We start from the raw sequence: 16,744 nt of genomic DNA, 5'->3' as shown, positions 1-16,744 counted from the left end.
GTTTTACATTTTTTTAAATGTCAATTAAAATAATCATTCATTCAAAATGTACTTCACGTCTGTATACTTTTCTATAAAATAATTTTAAAATATGTCATTTCGGAGAATCTACCAATCTAGTATGTTGTGTCCTAATGAAGATGCTCTAAATTAAAACAAACACCCATTTGGCAGGCAGGTGTTAGGGTCAATAAAGAGAGCAACACAGGTGGGACCCCTAACCCCCTTCAGGGGGGATTTATCTCCAAGAGTCAATATAAAAGCTTGCCTTCAGGCATGAGGTAAGGTTCTTTCACTAAGGTTAATTCAATGCTAGAAGGAAGGTTACAGACATTGCAAAAAACTTTATTATAGATTTTTTGAAAACTGCTTATCTCTCGTCTTTTCTGTATACACACGCACAACTGTCTTTGATCAGATACGCACCTACTGTATTCAATGTAAAAACCATGATAGGGTTATAGTACACATTAGATAAATAGATTATTAAACAATGGTAGTTTCATGTCCCCTCTCTCATCAAATTTTGTCATTTTGTTTAAATACTAAATTTGGCAATTTTAATTTGGATCCAAAAAAAGGGTCGTATTCAGTGTTTCAGGTTTTAAATGGCGACTTGACTCTGAAGCTGTCATTCTATCATGTTGGTATATCACAACAGCTAATAGTTACAAAAGCTCCTTATAAAAAATTACTTTATGAAACTAAACTTATAAAATTTGAGTTTATTTAGATGATTTATCATTTATTTATCAGCAATTACTTTATATCCTAATTGAAAAACTTCATACATTTTTCCTATTTAAACTGATTAATATCGTGCGAACCATGATTTCTACCAGATCACATTATTTTACTACCTACCTGTACACGGAGCAAGCCAATGATTTTGTTGTGGGAATTACCAAGATAACACACACCACCTGAGAGCATCAAGGTGCATTCTCATGAGAGCTCCTACCTGAGTAGGAATGTGTTTAATGGCCCACCTATGGTTCGTTATAATGCTAGCCTATATTGAGTAATATTAAAATGATAGATAATATAATATTGGCATGCTGTGTTCCAGTTTCATGTCAATAATATACCATCCTGTCTCTTATGCTTATGCAAAACAGTTTTAGATAAGTAAACTATGTGCAGAATATTAAGACATTTCTGTGCAATCAGTACAATTTTTCAAGCTTGGTATAAAGCAAGTTCCTAACAGTACTTCCTACATGTTTTGTCAAAATAGAATTCTTGTAAGGCCTTGTTTAACAAGAGAACATGTACAGTACGCGCACAGACATATATTGTACCAAAAACCTTTTAAGAGGCCATGCCTCAACATGCATAATAAAGAATTAGACTTGCATAGATAAACATGCAAGTTTTCCATCTTGTTTTCTTATCTCTGAGTGTTCTAAAGTACTGTACTGTATGTTCTTATAAAGTCAAGTGTAGTATAGTGACAGCATAGTATTTGCATGAATACTCTCTACAGAGATTTTAATAAGGACAGCACTCTAAGAGCACACTTTACTCAACAAGTGGGAAAAGTGTACATGCATGACACAGAAGAAAATCTATAATATTTTTTGAGGAATTATTAATTAATGGGTAAGGAACCAGATCCCATCAGACCAAAAAAGTAATCATCGTATAGAATCAGACTAGCTTACAATTACATCATCCAGTGTTTTTACATTTCTTGTCCTGCAAGGTACTTGTTTACAAAAACACACACAAAGTGTAAAATGGCCATGTTGACACCTACAATTGCTAATGAAGAAACACAATAAGGTGAAGCTGAAATAGTAAGATCGACTCTACAATAACATGCACAAATCTAAGCTGTAAACCTGACACATGAGCCTATTATAAAACAAAACATCAAGGAAACAATTGTGACACAACACAATACCTTAATCTCAATTTATTGTTAAACTTAAACCTAGGTTTAAAGCTGTTTGTGTCGGGTATACAAGGCTGAACTAATGACTAATGTATTCAAAGAGTTTCGTTTATGTATGATTAATTTGGTTGAGTAATTTAATTGCCCATGAGTTAATGACTTTAGGTGCTGCTTGTACAGTTTTTAGCATGCTCTTTTTTTAAGAGTTTATTCGAGATTCACCAAGAATCAATATTAATAACACAGGCCATTTAATTACAAATTCCACCTTTTCTGCAAACATATACAGTTGTCAGATTTAGAAATGGGCTCCTCGGCACACCCCCTATTAAATCATCCATGGGTAGCTGAGTGGTTAGGACACTTGACTGTCATACAAAAAGACCTAGTAGGGTTCAATTCCTGACAACTCCCAGTCTACTGTACTCAGCTGTAAATGAGTACCTGGTTAAAAATACTAGGAGGATAAGGTGGCATGGAAAGGAACTGGCCACCCTACCACATACCACCTACCTCCTAACAGCTCATTCCCCTACGTTCAGAAATTAATTTGGGAATTACCGATATTATAACAAAATTTCAATCAATTTGACAATTTAACACCTGATGATTGAAGAGTGGTTTTTATCACCTTCATGAAACAATCCGTTGTGTGTGTAAATAAAATGTTGAAAGTTTAACTTGAGTCATTTATTTATCTAAATGTTTTTATCTTTCTGGCTCCTCCACTGGATGACAATATAAATATGATGAAAGGGTTAAATTGCAGTGACTATATTCAATGAAGTTTATGCACAATAAAGGAAGATGATGATGATTTTGTTGAGTAAATGCACACAAAAACTGTTTTATTTCAGAGCCATCTAAATCTACAGGCATATAAACCACTCAGTGATATACTGGAAATAAATTAATAAACAGTGAAGATGAGCGAAAAAATTTAGTTTCCTATTCTAGATATGAACCTGGAATCTTAAGTTTCGATTAATTATACTACAATAGTTGGAAAAAAGTGAAGAGTAATGTTGTTTTAATCTCAAAAGAAAAAAAACAAACTCATACACAAACTCTTCAAGAGTCACTTCTCATTTACTGGGCATTACTAATTCTAGTTATAGCAAATTTGTGGCAATGATAATTTCTTAATATATACAGGAATTTATAAATTTTACAACTACCTGATCGATAATTTATGGCCCAGGCCTTATATACACTTAATACTGAAAATGAAAGTAAACAGCGTAAGAAAAACTCTAAGAACAACACGTTTCGTTTTGTCATTGACTATTCACGCTGAACAAGCGAGAAAAAATCACTTTGCCTGATAAAAAGATTTTAGGTAGTTGAATGAAAAGCAATCAAGTGGAACAGTTTGACTTCTGCATGTAACAACAAATTATGTTTGCATGGCAAAGTTAATAACTATCAAAACAGTTTAAAATTGCTATAGCTACATTTTGTAGTTTGGAAAAAAATCAAAAAGCAGTTACCAGTTAGGCTACTAAATCACATCAGAGGTCAAGAAAAAAAAGGTGGTTTCTTTAAATTATGTTTTAAACTGGAACTAGAGTTAAAGTTTTAAAGCAACGACCTTATTTTGTAATGGTAAATAAAATAAATGAAACAACCCTAAAGTAAGTAACTTAACAATTAGTAGTATCAATATTAAGTCCTTGGAATAAAGATGTTCTACCCAACTCTTGTTCACTTTTACATCCCCATTTTTGTATTGCCATAAGGCCATCATCTCAGACATTTTGACCAATTTTAATTCCTTACTGTGAAAAAAGGTGCAATCAAATTACAGGTTACAAATCCAATTAAAAATAAATTAATGAAATAAATTTTATTTTCTTTAATACATCTGTTATTTACAATCAATGGTCTTAAATAGACTCAAATAAAATGTGGTAGCAATAAAATGACCACAATTTATGATTAACATACAGTAGTCAAACAGAGTAGTGGAATACATTGCAACACACACACTGTACCCAGGTGCAGACAGTACCAATATTAACAACAGTATATTAATTATTATCAATATTAATAATAAATATATCAATAATATGAAAATTATTATAATAAATTGCCCAAATAATCATAATGAATTGCAATCATCGTGCATGAATCATATACTGTACCTCCTTCCACTTGAGCCTTTGCTTGGTTCATTTCTTTAAAGTATTTATCTAGCATAAAATTTCTTGTTGAAGCCATTTCGAACAATAAGTCAATCAAGGTTTCTGTACAATTGTAAGGCCTGGACGAGTCAGCAGGGTAAAGCCTACCTAACCTTGCCAGGCTTCCAGTACAGTGATTGTCTCTGCTGGCTGAGGCCCAGCCCAGGTGGTAGGCACGTCCGAGTTGATTTTAGCAAAATCAGGCGAAGCAAAACGTCTTTGGAGTCATAACTTTCCAGTTTAATGTATTAAAAAGTATTTCTTTCATTAAATATCAATTAGGCTTAGTCCATTATTACATTGTGATGAAACTTGCCTCCAAGTTTCCAGAGGAGATCTTCAAATAAATGGCTAAGCACAAGACACAAGCAAAGACAGCTCACTCAAGCATGATAAAACAGGCTACACCATTTATAGTTTACACGATTTTTGTTTACAAAAATATAACTAATCTGAATAAATAAAATAATTGTAATTCAACGTATATATTCATGTAAATTTTGATTTAAGTTGTCATATGAATGAAAATAATAAATGAATCATTCTTTTTCTTAATTCATACACACACTCAATAACGCGGAAAAAAACTACCCATTGTAATATGGAATAGTCTAAAAACTTTCTTGAATCAATTATCTGTGATAGAGGGGGTTGTTTATGATTACATATCGACAAACCATGAATTCATTTAGTTAGTATAACTACAGCAATTTATTGTACAAATAGACCTACTACTATTTACCAAGTAGAACTAATATCGCACTCCTCTCCATCCTTCAAATGCGATGTTGACATAAGCTATATTTTACAATTAAACATCAAACATCATTTCATATCATATAATACATAGCTAACAAAAGAAAATAAAGCCAACTAAGTAACTATAGCTTTGTTCCCATCACGGAGGTCATGTCCCCATTGGGTCTACTTTGGACGCAACGCAAGGACGTCACCACACCGCAAGTAATTTGAACAATCACGACGAGATGGATAATCCGAACTGTCGCTTGTAATTGGTCAATTCAATTTGCGTTTGGGCCTACGTCGTTGAGTTGCGCCCAGGTGCGAAAAAAAGACTTAGAAAGAAATTAACACACTTATGATATGAAATTGTTTATGGAATCACAATTTTTTAAAAAAACACCGTTCCGTCAGTTATCACAGTTATACTAAACGTCTGTATTGTTCGTCATTGGCGCGCTATTATCTCCAGCAGTATCATGAGACCCAGCAATCTCGTACCGATTGTTACGACGATACGATTGTCCGCGACAAATTAAACAATTCAGAAAACAGCACATAAACTGTTTTAAATCACCAGTACGAACAGCGAAAAATAGAAAGACAAACAAGCCTTGAAAAGAATTAAATATACAAAATAAAAGCTGCGAATAAAACTTGACGGATGAACCACCAGCCATGACTGCAAACCCGAAAATCCAGGTGAGGCCTAACAATATGGAGAGGCCGATGGCAGTCACAGCTTGTTCTTTGGCAATTGTAATCTTTCCCTTATCCTGTATTCTTGCTGCTCTGTGATTGTTTGAACAGAGAATTACTCGTATGACGAGAATGAAAATGATGAAGTTATTGAGAAACAAAACTCCGATTACCGCAAGATTGCCAAAGTATAATACAGGACCTGGTTTCAAGAAACAGCTGTATGAAAATAAAATGTAAAGATTTAATAAATAAAGGTAAACAATAAGTAAATGAGCATGAAGACGTGTCAACTGTACTGAAATGTAAAGCTTGGACGCAACGGCACACAACGTAGATATAACGCAAGAATTTGACAATCATCAAATCCGAATCCGAATTGTCGCTCTGATTGGTCAACTCACTTGCATTGTGCATACGTCGTCGTTGCGTTACTAACCAAGCAATATTCATGGAGCTGTCCTTTAATATTATTTAATAATTAATTTACAGTACAAGTTTGCGTTTGATTTATAGGGCAATTCCGGGTTTAAATTATTCATCACCAGTTTATAAACGTATTATGAACTTATAATGCGATAACAATATTTTTAACTTACTAGTGTTCAGTTGAATAACTATCTATACTTAAACATAATGATGTCACCACTGGAATTAAAGGAAACCCTAAAAGGTAAAATAAAAATCGGGTTTTATTGAAAGAGTTCTTTAATTTGGGTGCATAATTGTTTTGATTGATCTGCATATTTTAAAAATATCACGGTTTACTTGTTTAACAAATTGAAAGGTAGATGAAAACATACACATTTTAAATTACTGTTGAGCAAAAGTGTATACATACCCCATCCAAAGACGTAGGCTTTAAACTTGAATTTATTTACGTACGTTGGAAATATTCTTACCAACGATACGTATATATTGACTGCTTGCACTGTCATCCATGATAATGATGAAATTGTAAAGTAGTGAAGTAGACCAGAGATTATGACGCAGATGTCAGCGTTGTCTGTCTGGTCAATGCCAACAACGAAGATAAGGTAAAGAAAAAATAGAGATATAGCAAAGTTGATCAATATCAACCTGGGACGAACTAAATGTTGTTCTCTGCAAAAACAATAACATAAATGAACAAAATTAAATAACACTGTGTTACAGGGTGAAGGGTGTAAACATCATCTGCGCATGTTCTTAAAGCGAGATGCACATTACCTGTTTTGTAGTTACGTAAACATATTAAATCAACTATCCATTTGTTATTATCTTTATCATTATTATTTTGTCATAGGTTAATGTTCAGACAATAATCAATAAAAGTCTTTATTTTAAATATAATAATAAAATGCAATAAAAATGCAATAAATTAGGGTGAAAATACACACCTAATAATTTGAAATAAGGCTCAGCGGCTTACCTTGAAAATGGCAAGACACATCGCATATATATCTGTGTGAATATTGTTAAAATCAATGCTATAAGTGACACAAAGCAACCAATCAGGCTTAGCATTGTTAACACGTCACTTTTCGTGCTATCAATAGGAGTTTGTCCCTGATGATCCTAACAAAAACATGGATTATTTATTATAAAAAAGGCTACAATGGGATCTTACTAATGGTTTACTAAACGATGCATGTATAAGTCTTTAAACCAATTCAATAAACAAAAATTATAACAGATTATTATTCTAGTAATTAGATTCAGGTTATTCTTAGTATTGCAAATATAAATAATATGCAAATTAACATGTCCAGTGTGTGCATTATTTGATTAAATACTCCATCCTGACGCTTGCTGCCTCCACGGCAGTCGGTATAATAGAAGGCTCATTTCTACAATCGAGTCTCCTACAATTTTTGTAATGCAAAATTGAATATTCAAAGATGAACGAATCAGAATGACTCTCACAATTGTTGTCCCCACACTCAATCTTCTCAGCATGACATCATTATTGTTACATAAATTTGGATTGGAGTTTCATTGTTTCCAAACGTGGTTAACACTATAATATAGGCCTATACTGTAATGTGATTATCTTTAATTACCAATTCATTTGTCATATTTTTCCGTAACCGCAAACAGACAATTTGTTGTATACAACCATTTCCGCGTAGACTTTGTTTATTACGCATAGGCCCTAAGTATGTATTCATTGCATGTGTAATAGTAGGCCTATAACATGACAAGCATCCGATTGTGTAAATTAGCTAATAAATTGACATGAGAAAATAGTATGACCGGAAGAAAGGTACGAAGGGTAAAATGATTGGCGTGTAAACTATCATGCCACAGGAAAAAACGACCATAACACACGTTACATAATAAAAGGCTATTAACACGTCTTACCACTAAAACAGCAAAGTTGGTAAGATGGTTACAATGACAGTTGACACGTCCGTTTTTCGTTGAATTGTAATGACAACCTTTATCCGACCAATCCCCAATACCGTCTTGAAGTTCAAAATCCCAATATACACATTTTACTGTGTCTTCAGATACTGAAATGTTTTCCTAGAAAACAAACATAATTTTAGTGCTTGTACCTATTTATGAATTGCTAAATTTTACTATCAAATTAACAGGTGATTCAAGAACTAATAAACCAAAAGTAAATTGATCAATCCATTCATAGCTCATAACGTGGATGCACGGATGAGTTGTAATTCAATTCAATTCAACTCTATTTATCAACAGATTCTTCCTCATACAAATACGATTAAACATTATGTACGTATAAAAGTGTTACTTAAGATGACTTAATGGAAATAAAGCAGGATAAAGCATAACAAATCATTGTAAAATCCTCAAGATTGTTTCGTGAAGTGCACTTATGCGCAGCATCAGCAAGGTTTTAATTGAATTTCAAGGCATGATTTTCACTTACTGTTATTGTAAAAACTCCAACAACTGGTTCATTAAATACGCTTGAGTGTAACCCATGTAAAGTGGCAGATATGACCCCACTTGCAACTTTCCAGTTTCTTTGACTGTTGTCAGTGGATACTGGAAACAGATTGGATTCTTTATAATAAACAAATACTCCTTGTATTGTTTCATTTTTTGCAAGAACTCCATCATAAACTTCAGCCGGTAATGTCAATGAGGTTTCGAGATCGCCAGTAGAGTGTTTTTCAAATGGAACAACGGCTGCAGAAGAATCATCAGAGTAAAATACAATACCATTTGAGGCAAAATCGTCTTGCAACTGCACGACCTCTATGTTTAAGTTCTCACGGCTGAAATTGTAACTGAGGCCAGCAGAAGCAACTGTCGATAGCTGTTCCTCTAACGACTGTACGACTGTGGAGGAGGCTGAACGGGAATCGTCAGATACATCTACCACTTTATTACTGCTTTCTAATAGATTGTTAACTGTTGCTGCAACTGCCGTCGTAACCTGGAAATGGAAATTTTATGAAATGGTAAATTCCTAATAAATATATGACAGTTGAGGATTACGTAGTCTGATTGATAGTTTTTAAGGGCAAATTTGTCTTTACCTTACTTGATGTAGAATTCAAGCTGACAATTTCTTCGAGTATATATGCAGATGCAGTTATTGTGTTTTCGTTATCGCTTGGACTAGCGGTTTCGGTAGCTTTTTCCAATTGTTTTGATACATCTTCAACGTTATCAGTGGTAACCGGTGTCTGTAAAAATTCAATAAACTTTCAATTAATATGTTTACCTTGGTTTGGTTCTTTAGGAAACGCAGGGAGGACGTGCGCGCAGCGCAGGTCTTTTGATCAACCACAGGTGATGGCTCATCCGAACACATTCAAGTCATCGCTTGTCATTGGTCACATTAAGAATATTATCAGTACTGTTCTACAAGGTTACAATAGTTTCATGTTTGTAGTCGTAGGCGTGATTGACATTTTCAAACAGACTTTAATAATTCAATGTTTGTATTTGTTACTATTTTTAGCAAAATCATAGCACGAACTTGAATTAATTATTTAAATTCTTTTTACATTTCTGAGTATTGTTAACTCGTCTTCAGCTTCTCCGTCTTCTAATGTTGTTGAGTCAGCAGTTGTTGGTTGATACTCCATTGTTAGTGGTCCATACTCTGTTACTGGTATATATCCAGTTGGTCCATACTCTTGTGTTGGTATATAAGTTGTTGCTTCATACGTGGTTGTTGGTACAGATGAGGTCGTTGAAAACTCTACTGTTGTGACAATCGCATTTTCTATAACAAAAAAAAAACAAACAAATAATAATGAAACATGAAAGATCATTACGAGACCGTACTGTACATTACGTTAAAAGTACAACATTGACTTTCGATTCTACATCGTTTTATTTTATTAAAAAAATAGACTTTGATATCTAATTGCAATAAAGATTGATTGATTTAATTGAATAGCTTATTTATGTTTGTAAAGAAGAAGATATTACTGTAATTTATTGTATTAAGTAAAACAAATTAAACTTACCTATTGGAAATTCGTAGATGTACGTTAGGCCAATTTGTGCAGTTTTCTCATCACAGCCAAGATCCAAAAACTTGCCATTTGATAACAATGCTCCAGCACATTCACTATTACCAAAATTAGGGTCACCGGTTCCCCAGTTTTTGTAATTCAAGGACAAATTCGAGGTCCATTTCCAATTTTTCAATGTGTTCCTGGATAAACCTGTTTGCCGAGACAAACCAATATATAATCTATTATTTTTATTCGTTTCTTTAGAAAAGTGCTTAAGTATTTCAGATAGTTTGTCCTCTGATTCAATGCTAACTAATCGATGGCCGTTTGTTGTACAGTCTTTGGCTGCCTCATTCCAGCTGGCATATTCTGTGTACGACTTTATATCTGTAATCTTAATTTGAATGCACCAACCCTGATATTGCAAACCATCACAACTTGTAGTAGATACACCTGCAAATGATTAAGTCAATTGTTAATTTAAAATGAAACATATAAAGATATCTTCATTTTACGGTGACTCAATGTTGCTGCTACTAAGTGTATTGTTTACTTATACTATTGTGTATTAAGAAGATTATGTATACATTTATCTTTATTCAAGTGTGACTATCTTGAACTATTATGTATTGATGTAAATATCACAGCATGTGATACCATACAAACTATAACCAAAAGAGATCACTTAACATAATCTTCAAGTCTTTAACTGGATTTAATGTAATGTTTTTATTGATGTTTTATTGTTTTCTTTCTCTATTCTCTCCATGTCATGTTTAGAGCTTTTTGACTAATGTTGAAGGTGGACTGATATTGTATTTAATATTTATAATCTTACCAATTGCTACTTGAAATAATACGACGACCTGGTAAAAATAAGAAGAATAATTAATATATCGTATTTTGCTACAAAAAACAATTCTTTTTAAAAGCTTAGTGAGTAATACACCTATGATATGCTATGTATCATTCTTCTAGGACATTTGGCGCACTAGTTTAACAAAGCATGGAGTATAGACCTAGGCTTATTATTACTCATAAATTGGCACTACACACCTTATCGGAAAGGAAATTACTAATAATATATAATAATATTATAACTCAAAAGAAAAAAAGTAAACAAATAACTCATAATGTAAATTGACCAAAAAAACACTGCAAGATTTTTAAGATAAATCTACGTAAGATACCGTACTCAAACCATCTGGCGGATATGAAAACATGGTTTGTGAACTGATAATAAGACTATCATGGTCCAATGACTTTAAATAGCTATTAAAACCACCTAGTAGAGATTAGACACGTTTTAAGCATTATTATTTATTTGTGTTGCCCTCATTTCGATTTTGCTGTAACATTTAAAACTAACTTTATTTATATATTAAAACAAATAATAATTGTGTTCGGCTTAACATGTTAATTACCTTCGGTAATAATGTATTCAAACGTACGACTTGGAGGAAAAGATTCCAGTGTATATAAAAACTCTAATTCCTATATGGTTATGATGAGTATGCAACTCTAGGTCTACCGAAAATGTTAGTATATAATTCATATACCACATCACATACTAAAACATATTAACAAACAATAACACTTAGTCAATACAAGTCTCAGTTGGTGTTTTATTAAGTAAAAGAATCGTGGGATACGTTTCAACACGAACCTATTGAACTTCGATGCTGTTTTTATATTGGAACTGAACGTATTCTAGGCTAGCTTTGTCTGTTAGTTTAGAATCAGAAAAGATCAATTCGTGCGTTACTTACCGATATAACAATACAAACCCCTGCCGATCGACACCGGTACGATTCCATACTTGTAACTAATTACGGTAGACTAGTTAATCATTGTTGTAGGTCCTGCTAGCTACATATACTGTATACGTGACTGTCTAGCAATTTCGAAATTCAGTCACTATATAAATACCGTATAGCATAATGATCTATTCTTATTGTTTCCGTATTTACCTTAGCACAATCGTGTACGGTTGAGTACGGGAGGGAGTACGCAAGTGGTTGGTTTCCTTTATTGTATTAGTATTTCCCTTGGTCTCGCTCCACTGCTTCACAACATAGTTTGATGGTAATGAGCGGATGTTAAAATCATTTTAACATCCGCTCATTACCATCATTTTAAATGTCACGTGAATTGTTTCTTTTCAAGCTTCTTAATCCTTTATACATTAAATAGGTCATTTTTAGTTCGATAATTGTGACACAGTGTGCCAGACTAACATTGAACGCCCATATCTACAAACCTTAATCGTGCTAAAACTTAAAAATGGCGTTATTTTAATTCATAAAACTTCAGCTAATTACGGCTAAAGCTAAATAATATGCCGCGGCATTGTGCCAGATGCCGTTGGCCTCCAAATAATGCCAAAAACACATTCTTATCAAGATGATTATTCGTATATAATTAATAGAATTTACGACAATCGTTGTTATAATAGGCATTGATCGCGATTGATGTTCCACAAATTACCCTATCTACTTCTCAGCGAACAGTTATACTTTTCCAAGAACTATACCTTCATTAGATGTTGCGTGGATTGCAAATGGTTGACAAAAATATAAGATTATAATTAAACATTTTATACAAATAACAACACCTTTTAATCTAACAAACTTAGTTGGTAGATACTACGTGAAAATAAATCAAATTATTAGAATTGAGAAAGTGTAAAAAATTAACGTGACTAGGCTGTTACAGTTTAATCATATTTTATTTTATTATATTTTATTCAATTCACAACAGATAAAAAAAACCCCACTTACAGCCTGAGATCAAACAAAACAAAGTATTCAATAAACATTTAACAACTTTTACAATTTTAGATCTAAAAATGGATAAACTATAAATATATATAGGCCTACCCTATATATATAAATCCAAAGATAAATTACTGAAAAAAATTAGATCCAGCCACTGATACCCACAGCATTGTCATTTTTTCAGTAATTTGCCTTTGGATTTATATATATATATCATTCTCACAGATTTCCTCATCTTTATCGTTTCAAATTAATTAATTAAATTTCAGTATATCACCGGGCGGTTTAGAATTAATGTTCTTTATCTCTTGTGTTTATATATAGGCCTACATACATACATAACTGACTTGAAATACAACAACCTAGGTAAAAAAAAAATTTTTCAATAAACAGTTATTCCCCTTGACAAAAATAATACATTTTGGTTTGAATAAGTAGTTTATTTTCACATGATACAGATTCAGATTTATTAGTCCTTTCGGCAATTCATGTCAGACATCGCTCAAACAAATACAAATAAAAACTAGAATTTAATTCGTCACTTTGACGAATTGTAGGTGAACATTTTCATATTTTTACTGACATTTAATTTTTATAAACATGCACGTACGTTAAAATAATATAATCACAAAATGCTGACGTATGCCATCCTATGAGCTGATGCATATACGCTTAGTGCTAAGTTGTGCCTATTATACTGTATACAATATGCGTTGTAGTACATTGTATATACAGTGTATAAGTGAGATTACCCACATCATGTTCAAATGTTATGGTATGATGATGTTATAAAAAAAACCTGAAGATGAAACTTCGGAAGATAATGAATTGAACATTTTTAGATTTGGAAGAAAATTTGGCACGTAGAAGCGCACTGCGCGCTCTTTGAAATTTGTATAAATTTGAGATAAAAAAAATACTTTTTAACTTCAACTGGTCATATCATAAAGTCACAACATCCGATTTGAGCAAAAATCTGGCTCAAATAACGGAGATGTGCTCTGTTGAATGTTATAACCTACAAAAAAGGATAAAAATTCGTATTTTTTTACGTCAAATGTTTGTATGAATTTATATCTACAACTCAATGGCTTTCAGAATAAGTTAAAACAATTTGGGGTCATCGTGTATTCTGAAGAATGTTCATTTAAAAATTGTCTTATTAAAGAAGAAGAATAGGCCTAATAAAGATGTCATACAATAACAATAGGTGAGCATTTTATTCTAAATGATCACCTAATTATATAATAACTGCTGTAGGCCTGCATGATTCACTCTCAGTGAAGAATTACAAAGTAAACATCAACAAATATTCATACTGGCAATAAATGCATGAATTGATTACGGGATAAAAGACATTACGATTTGTTTTATGAGACCTTGCCTGACCTTTATTTAATTAAATTCTAAAATTAAAGCTAAAAATGTACCATTCAAAGTTTGATTTTGTTCGTCTAAGCTTATTTTTCATGATCTACATCTTATATTCTTCCTACAAAAATGTCAGATATCGGCCCGAATCGACAGTCTGCAAAGTCACGCTTCGACAAAAGGGATGAAGCCTAGGAGTTCACTTTCAGTGGACGTCTAGATCTAAATGATTAATTATTAGACGGTTTCATTTATGTTATATCATTTATATAATTCATTGTCGTCGACGCCGGCGTCACCATCATCATTCCACAGAAACCATCCAGCAGGTTTTAGAGATTCGCAAATCGGCAGCAGATACAGGCAGTGGTGGCGCCAGCGGGGGGGCTACGGGGGCTCTAGCCCCCTCGTCGGGGAGCCTAGCCCCCCCGTCGGGGAACATGGGTACTTTTTGTCGGGGAATATAATATACAGTAAAAAACGTTCGCGTTCACTTCATATAGCTTCAGCGCCTAGAAAACCACGACGTTCCATTGACCGTGAGAGTACGTCAGAGGGCTATTATGCACTTTTATGCATTCATTATTGCCAGAGCTGATCTAACTACTAAACAATAGCTAGTACGCACTTGTTTGGCGGTATCCCTTTGTACGAATCGTTCACCGTTGGGTCGAGACGCGTGATATCATGTTCCATCCAGAGACCAAAATGTGTAATATAGTTATTTTCCAGGCGAAGTTTACCGACGGTTACCGAAGGGAACACGGGTACTTTTTGTCGGGGAATATAATATACAGTAAAAAACGTTCGCGTTCACTTGGTAGCTTCAGCGCCTAGAAAACCGCGACGTTTCATTGACCGTGAGAGTACGTCAGAGTGCTATTATGCAATTTATATGCATTCATTATTGCCAGCGATCTAACTTACTACTAAACATTAGCTAGGTACGCACTTGTCTGGCGGTGGAATCGTTCAACGTTGGGTCGAGACGCGTGATATCAAGTTCCATCCAGGGACCAAAATGTGTAATGTAGTTATTTTCCAGGCGAAGTTTACCGACGGTTCGGGTACTTTTTGTCGGGGAATATAATTCGTTCGCGTTCACTTCGTAGCTTCAGCGCCTAGAAAACCTCGACGTTTCATTGACCGTGAGAGTACGTCAGAGTGATATTATGCACTTTATATGCATTCATTATTGCCAGCGATCTAACTTACTACTAAACAATAGCTATAGGTACGCACTTGTCTGGCGGTATCCCTTTGTACGAATCGTTCAACGTTGGGTCGTGATATCATGTTCCATCCAGGGACCAAAATGTGTACTGTAGTTATTTTCCAGGCGAAGTTTACCGACGGTTACGTCGTGTACTGTGTCGACGTACGCTACACTACAGCAAAAACGAATTATGTTAATTGTTCGATCGTATATTCACCAATTTTTTAATTTACAAGTAACCTTCTGTACCGTGGGGCACCTAAAATAAATATTTCATCCATTACTAAACAAAAAAACATGGCATACTATTTTCGCTTAGCCAACATCTTATTATAGCTAAGTTATTAAATTTTCAATGTCCTGTATGTCATGAATTTCTCACCACCCGGAAGTCCAGATGGTACGCAGGCATACACTTGGGAGGAATAAACTTATTTCCCCGACTGAAAAAAGTCTACGCTTGCGTTTTTTAAGCCTCTGGGCCTGATGTTTCCAAAGTATAAAATGCAATTTTTTGAAGACCTGCAGCTCTAGTTTTAAACATTTTCTTAGCTCAGCCCCAACAATAAAGCTGGTCATATTTCGAAGTGCATTTTCCGGGACCTAACATCTCTATTTTTCAAACATTTCTTAGCTCAGTCACAACTATGATAGGGACTTATATATTTTGTTTCATGTTTTGAAGTATAATAAGTCCAATTTCCAGGACCTTCAACTCTATTTTTCAAAATTTTCTTTGAACTTTTATTTTTTAAATTGAAAAATATGGATTGATTTTGCACGCAGCATTTTATTTATGCATTATAAAAAATGGAAAAAATGGCTACCCTAAATCTGATTAAAATGACCTCAAATGACGCTAGAACGCGTTGCTTCCCCACCGGGGGCCCTTGGCGGCCCCCTGGCCCCCAGCCTTGTGATGCTCGCTTTGCTCGCATAGCCCCCTCGTCGGGGAATGTAGCCCCCGCGTCGGGAAGATCCTGGCGCCACCCCTGGATACAGGTACATTTTCGTGAGTTAGAAAAATACTTATTGCGTTACTTACCGATATGGAGGCAATACAAAATACTGTAGATCGACACCGGTGCGACTCCATTTGTAACACTGATTTAACTAGCTGCAACTATCCGACAACAAATAATAATTATATTATATTATTTTATGATACAGGTCATCAAGCATTCTGACCATCCAGCAAAGATTCTTGCCAATAATGTTGACAGGAAAAATAGTATGCTAATTATTAGTACTAGATGGTACGCTCGCTTCGCCGTAAATTTTTATATAGATACTTGCATATTGTAGTACGCCCTGCCAGTGATTTAGGGTCGTGGTAGGGTCATTTAAGTTTTAATAATCAATCAATTTAATTTATAATGATTATGACATTGCCATTTGACGTATAGTCTGTTTGCTAACAATAAAGTTAG

General features: G+C 33.9%; 2 protein-coding genes across 4 annotated transcripts in view; both read right to left on the bottom strand.

The window, feature by feature from the left end:
- The window catches only part of LOC140063531 (unconventional myosin-VIIb-like), a 39,222-nt gene extending 35,056 nt beyond the window's left edge, over nucleotides 1-4,166 (bottom strand). Inside the window, exon 1 of one of the 2 annotated variants that reach the window (XM_072109901.1) lies at nucleotides 4,042-4,166. In XM_072109901.1, the coding sequence (XP_071966002.1) occupies nucleotides 4,042-4,117 (76 nt within the window). In that variant the 5' untranslated portion in view covers nucleotides 4,118-4,166. Of the gene's footprint in view, nucleotides 1-864; nucleotides 974-4,041 lie in introns of those variants that run through there. The other variant, XM_072109902.1, reaches the window with a different exon arrangement.
- Nucleotides 4,167-5,243: 1,077 nt separating this feature from the next.
- On the bottom strand, nucleotides 5,244-11,939 carry LOC140063534 (adhesion G-protein coupled receptor G6-like). Of its 2 annotated transcripts, XM_072109905.1 has the most exons (12): nucleotides 11,720-11,939; nucleotides 10,789-10,816; nucleotides 10,365-10,403; nucleotides 9,960-10,160; nucleotides 9,492-9,712; nucleotides 9,018-9,167; nucleotides 8,402-8,914; nucleotides 7,864-8,028; nucleotides 6,932-7,077; nucleotides 6,362-6,624; nucleotides 6,120-6,186; nucleotides 5,244-5,739 (listed from the first exon to the last, which is right to left on the bottom strand). In XM_072109905.1, the coding sequence occupies exons 1-12, from the start codon at nucleotides 11,765-11,767 to the stop codon at nucleotides 5,250-5,252; spliced, it is 2,331 nt and encodes a 776-aa protein (XP_071966006.1). In that variant the 5' UTR covers nucleotides 11,768-11,939; the 3' UTR covers nucleotides 5,244-5,249. The 2 variants fall into 2 exon arrangements, with proteins under 2 accessions (XP_071966006.1, XP_071966005.1); XM_072109904.1 differs by having other exon boundaries at nucleotides 9,960-10,403.
- Nucleotides 11,940-16,744: the final 4,805 nt, after the last annotated feature.

The sequence above is a fragment of the Antedon mediterranea genome, chromosome 1 (assembly GCF_964355755.1).
Source record: "Antedon mediterranea chromosome 1, ecAntMedi1.1, whole genome shotgun sequence".
Lineage (NCBI taxonomy): Eukaryota > Metazoa > Echinodermata > Crinoidea > Comatulida > Antedonidae > Antedon > Antedon mediterranea.
The sequence above is the reverse complement of the archived record's forward strand: the minus strand, read 5'-3'. Positions and strand labels throughout refer to the sequence as shown.

What these genes read in the sequence shown, in the direction of transcription:
- LOC140063534 (XM_072109904.1), bottom strand. Translation starts at nt 11,767, where the DNA reads ATGGAATCGTACCGGTGTCGATCGGCAGGGGTTTGTATTGTTATATCG. An exon ending in ATTATTTCAAGTAGCAATTG is followed by an intron (nt 10,404 to 10,788) that starts GTAAGATTATAA and finishes AATCATTTGCAG; the next exon opens with GTGTATCTACTACAAGTTGT. An exon ending in CATCTACGAATTTCCAATAG is followed by an intron (nt 9,713 to 9,959) that starts GTAAGTTTAATT and finishes TTTTTGTTATAG; the next exon opens with AAAATGCGATTGTCACAACA.